At 62.5% G+C, this 4206-nt stretch overlaps 1 protein-coding gene across 1 annotated transcript in view; it reads left to right on the top strand.

Annotated features, from left to right (window-relative positions):
- LOC113217695 (homeobox protein homothorax) overlaps positions 1 to 4206 on the top strand; it is a gene marked incomplete in the record, with an annotated part of 173868 nt that overhangs the window by 34773 nt on the left and 134889 nt on the right. The window contains 1 exon segment of the mRNA XM_052264880.1: positions 2349 to 2399. Within this exon segment, the coding sequence (XP_052120840.1) occupies positions 2349 to 2399 (51 nt within the window).

Here is a 4206-nt window from a genome sequence, read left to right as displayed (position 1 = left end):
GGGGGGCTTGTAGGGGGCGGCTCTCGAGATTGCGGATCGAAAACCGGTGGGGAGCAGTGGCGACGCGTTGCAACGCTCTGTACACAAACGGTGTCCGAGGTACCTTCTGAAAGGGTCCCTCTGAGTTAGTGGCCGGCCGGCCGTAGCGCCACCACAACGCGCCCAGCGCACGCACGCACGCACAGACGCACGCGAGCTTGCACGCACGGGGGACAGCGTGCACTCCGCGTCTAGCTGGCCCTGCAGTGGGCCCCGCGGGCGCTGTAAAGATGGTATCAGCGCGTGTCGTGTGAGCAGCCAGTATGGCGAGGAAGGGCGCGCGGGAGGCCGGTCGGCTGGCCGGCCGGCCCGGGTCGCCCTGGACACAACCTGGCCCGGCACCGCCCGGCCCGCTCCAGATAAAGATAATTGTCTAACCCTTCGGTCCCTCCCCCCGCGGAGCAGAGCCCCAGCCTGGCCACTTTTACTGCCGCGATGCCTATCTGCACTAGGCCACACCTACCGGCAAGCCTTTGGCCGCGACGGCCAGCCATGCAGGACAGCGGCCATCGCGGAGGAACATGATAATTTGGGCCTCGAGGGCCGAGTCGGGCCGCGCCGAGCTGGGCGGCGGCGCGGGCGGCGCGGGCGTAGCCAGGGCGGGCCCACGGCCTGGAGGCGTCTGCGTCCTGGCGTCCTCAGGGCGTCCACGTCGAGTGCGGTGGCGGGGGAGGGGAGAGGGGGCGGCGAGGAAAGGGTAGGGGAAGGAGAAGGCGGCATCACCGATGAGCCAATTGCACGAAATGTCGTCGTGTTACGTTTGGCGGGTTTGGCGCGACGCTTCTTCATGTGGAGCTGCCGGCGCGGAGCGGTGCGGCGTTGCCGGCTCGTCCCGCCGATCTAGTCGGCTCGGCCGGGTTTTGCGCGCGCCACGTGGCAACGCCGCGCGGCCGCTCGGCTCGCCTCGGTTGGTTGTCCAGCCGGTCCCTGCGAGCCGAGCGAGAACGTCTGGACTCCCTGCGGTAGAGTGGCGCTGCGCGGGTCACGGGAGGTGGCGGGGCGTGGCGGGCGTCCTCGAGCCCGGCCCGGGGTGGGTGTCGCCGGCCACTCGCGGACCGGATGACTTCATAATTTTGCCCCGCTCTCAGGTGCAATGCATTGTAAACGTATACCCATCCCGAAAAAGAAGTACACATGTTACGTAATTAGCGTTACGGCCCGGATGGTTGTATCTGAGCTCATCATTGACTGTACTCGACCTGCTTGTGGGGGGGCTGCGTAGTCGGGCTGGGCGAGCCTGAAGGTTTTGTGCCCGGTGACTCCCGCCGCAGCCCGACTCGGCGGCGGCGGCCTGCTGCTGCTGCGAGTTGCACAACGCGAGTGAGATGTCGTACAATAGGCATTGCAAGGCAGCCATTTTGTCGTGCTCCGCGTTACGTAATATGTGTCCCATCCGGACTGCTTCTGCTGGTTTATCTCCTCCTCCTCCCCCCCGCTATGCACGCGGACACGCAAAACCACTTTGTCGCGCAGGTCCTCGCCGCCCCGTCCTCGCCGCCCCGTCCTCGCCGCCCCGCCCCTCCCGCTGGTCCGGGAGAGGGCGTTGGCGCTCGCCGTGGCCCCCGGTGCCGCGGCGCAAACTGATGCGCCCTGTTTGATCCTTGCGGGGGCTGGAACACGACGTGAGCCCCTCGCCCTTTTGGTCACCGTGTTGACACTGGCGGCGCTCTCCATTAGCCCCATGTCATTAGCGATATGGCTCATTTATTAGCATAATTAGCCGTGTACGACACGCCCACGTGTACGCGGGGCGTGGCCGGATTGAGTCGCTAAAAGGCGTCCTGCATTCGCCCGGGTCGGGTACACGCCCCGTTGCGTGCGTCCTCCGCGAGGTCCAGAGAGACTCTCCAGGCGGCCTCCAGCGGCCTCCAGCTGAGCCTCCAGCGCTGCGGTGCGTGCCAATCCATCATAAAGTATATCAATCAGTCGGGGCCGTCCGGGTCGGCTGCGGGGTTCGGTTAGGCCGGACTGGACTGGGCATGTGTCCAAAGAGCTGGGCGTGGACTGGCGTGGCCGGGTGGAACGCCGCGGCCTCATGGCGCCCGGAAGACAGCCGGAAGTCGTGGCTTGTCGCGCTGGCTGATACTGTCATAGGTTTTGCCCCCCCCCCCCTCTTCCCTTCTCCCTACTTGTCTTTTTTTGTTGTTGTTGTATTGGTTGGAATACGAAAAAAGGCAAAGTTTCGAGAAACGCGTTTTTCTATATACCAGACTGGCCCCCTAAAAGAAGACGGAAAAAGTAGAGTTGGAAAAAACCACTCATTTATCAAGCCATGTTATTAATTGTATTTTGTCTCTTTTTTGTTGCAGATGGTCCAAGCAATACAAGTCCTACGGTTTCACCTATTAGAACTCGAAAAGGTGAGTGTGCTTGCAGTGGAGGAAGGGGTGCAAGATGGACGGCCACACGTTTGTCGCCTCCCCCGCGCCACCCCGTGCGTCCCGCGCGCCCAGCACGCCAGCGCGCCACCATTAGATAGGCATTCCAACAACGACATAGTTTTGAAGTCTGCTTGTAATTCCTTGTCGACGACGTCCCTCAGTTATTGCAGCGGGGAGTGGGAGCAGCTAGGGGGATGGAGCGACTCGGCGAATCTGATTCGTCACAAGCGCCGTTCGCCCCAACCACCCGCACCCCCACTCCAGAGGGGGGGGGGGGGGGGGGCGGGAGGGCCGCCCGAGGGTGCGCGTTGGAATCCTATGCAAGCTTGACATTCCAGTGACGGTATTAAATGTTGCGGGGAATTTTTGCGTCGCGTTGGCCCGGAATGACGTGAGGGCGCCTTATTGGAGGGAAAGAGGGCGGGCGGTGCGGCCCATCCGGCCTGGCATTGCCCCGCCCGCCCAGCCCAGCCCGGGCCCGGCAGAAGTCATGAGGTGGCCTTTTGGCTTTATTGGATTTGGACGACAATCTGAAGTTTGGCCGGACGGGCGGGACCGGCGGGATGGACCCACACACGCGCGCGCGCGCCGGGTAAAAATGCTTGGCAACAATGACAAACTCGCACAGCGACAGGCGAGCGGGAGAGGAGTGGCGGAGGGGCCCGCCACGCTACGCCACGCCCGCGCCGCTTGATTAAAACTGTAAATCAAACAGACTCGTGCGGACTGTCGGCCTCCCTCTGCAGAGCGCCGGCCCGAGCCCGGGGCGTAACGTAGTGCCAAAAGGGTTGCGAGGGCATTTCCATATTTTTCGTGACATTCCAAAGACCCGCGCGGGCCGGGCCTGGCGCGCCCACCGACCGACCGACCGCGCCGGTGTGTGTGGCGCTTCGCGTCGCGTTCAAGATTAATCCACTATACCTACCTTATACTCCCCCCGCCTGCTCTGTCGCGGGGTGTGTGTAATCGGCGAACAGCTGATTAGTCGCTGTTATATTGCTCCGTAATGGGTCGGCAGTGGTGGTGCTAATCCGGACCGCCGCTCTTATCAAATCCCCCGGGCGAGGTTTGATAAATAAAGCAGCAGCAGTAGCAGCAGCCCCATGGTGGGAGGCCTGCGAGCGTATTCGCACCAGCGCCACCTGCAGCCGGGACGGCTTTGGGAACGACTGACATGGTTGTGTGGATTTGATGAAAAACGTTTCGAACCAACCTGCTTGCTCTTTCGAAGGGTGTGCGTGGTAACTGGCCGGGTCCTCCTCGTCCACCCGATCGAATGCAGTGGGTGCGCGCACAGTTATGGCACGCCACGACTACCTGTGCGGCCGCACCTGCCGGCCGGTCGTGGAGGGCGCAGACGCTGCTGCGGTGTCTTTGTCAGGTCGGGACGGCGAGTCGCGCGCCGCACGCAAATCAGGCTGGTCCGGCCGGTGTGTCCGCCGGCCCCCGGCTCATTATACGGCTCTTCGTTCTGTCATTCTTCGTGTCGCCACTTCCGCCCCTGCCTGGCCTGGCCCGGGTCTCTTTTTTTTCTGTTCTTCCAGCAAAGCGCCTTCTTTTAGTTTTATTTTTTTGGAATAAATTTAGCTTTTTGGAGGGGAAAAGGGGGGCAGGGGGGCTGACAAGAGACCTTCGGCACGGCGTCTGTATGGAAATGGCGGCATTTGTTTCTGCGTCGATTTGATTCGACGTTTGTGTTTGTTGTTTTTGGCCTCGGTAAGCTAGCGGTGGGTCCCGGTCGGCGGGTCCCGGTGCGCCCCGCCGGCCTCTCCCATCCTATATGAAT

The sequence above is a fragment of the Frankliniella occidentalis genome, unplaced genomic scaffold (assembly GCF_000697945.3).
Source record: "Frankliniella occidentalis isolate FOCC.00 unplaced genomic scaffold, Focc_3.1 Scaffold22, whole genome shotgun sequence".
Lineage (NCBI taxonomy): Eukaryota > Metazoa > Arthropoda > Insecta > Thysanoptera > Thripidae > Frankliniella > Frankliniella occidentalis.
This window is presented reverse-complemented; position numbering and strand designations above follow the sequence as displayed.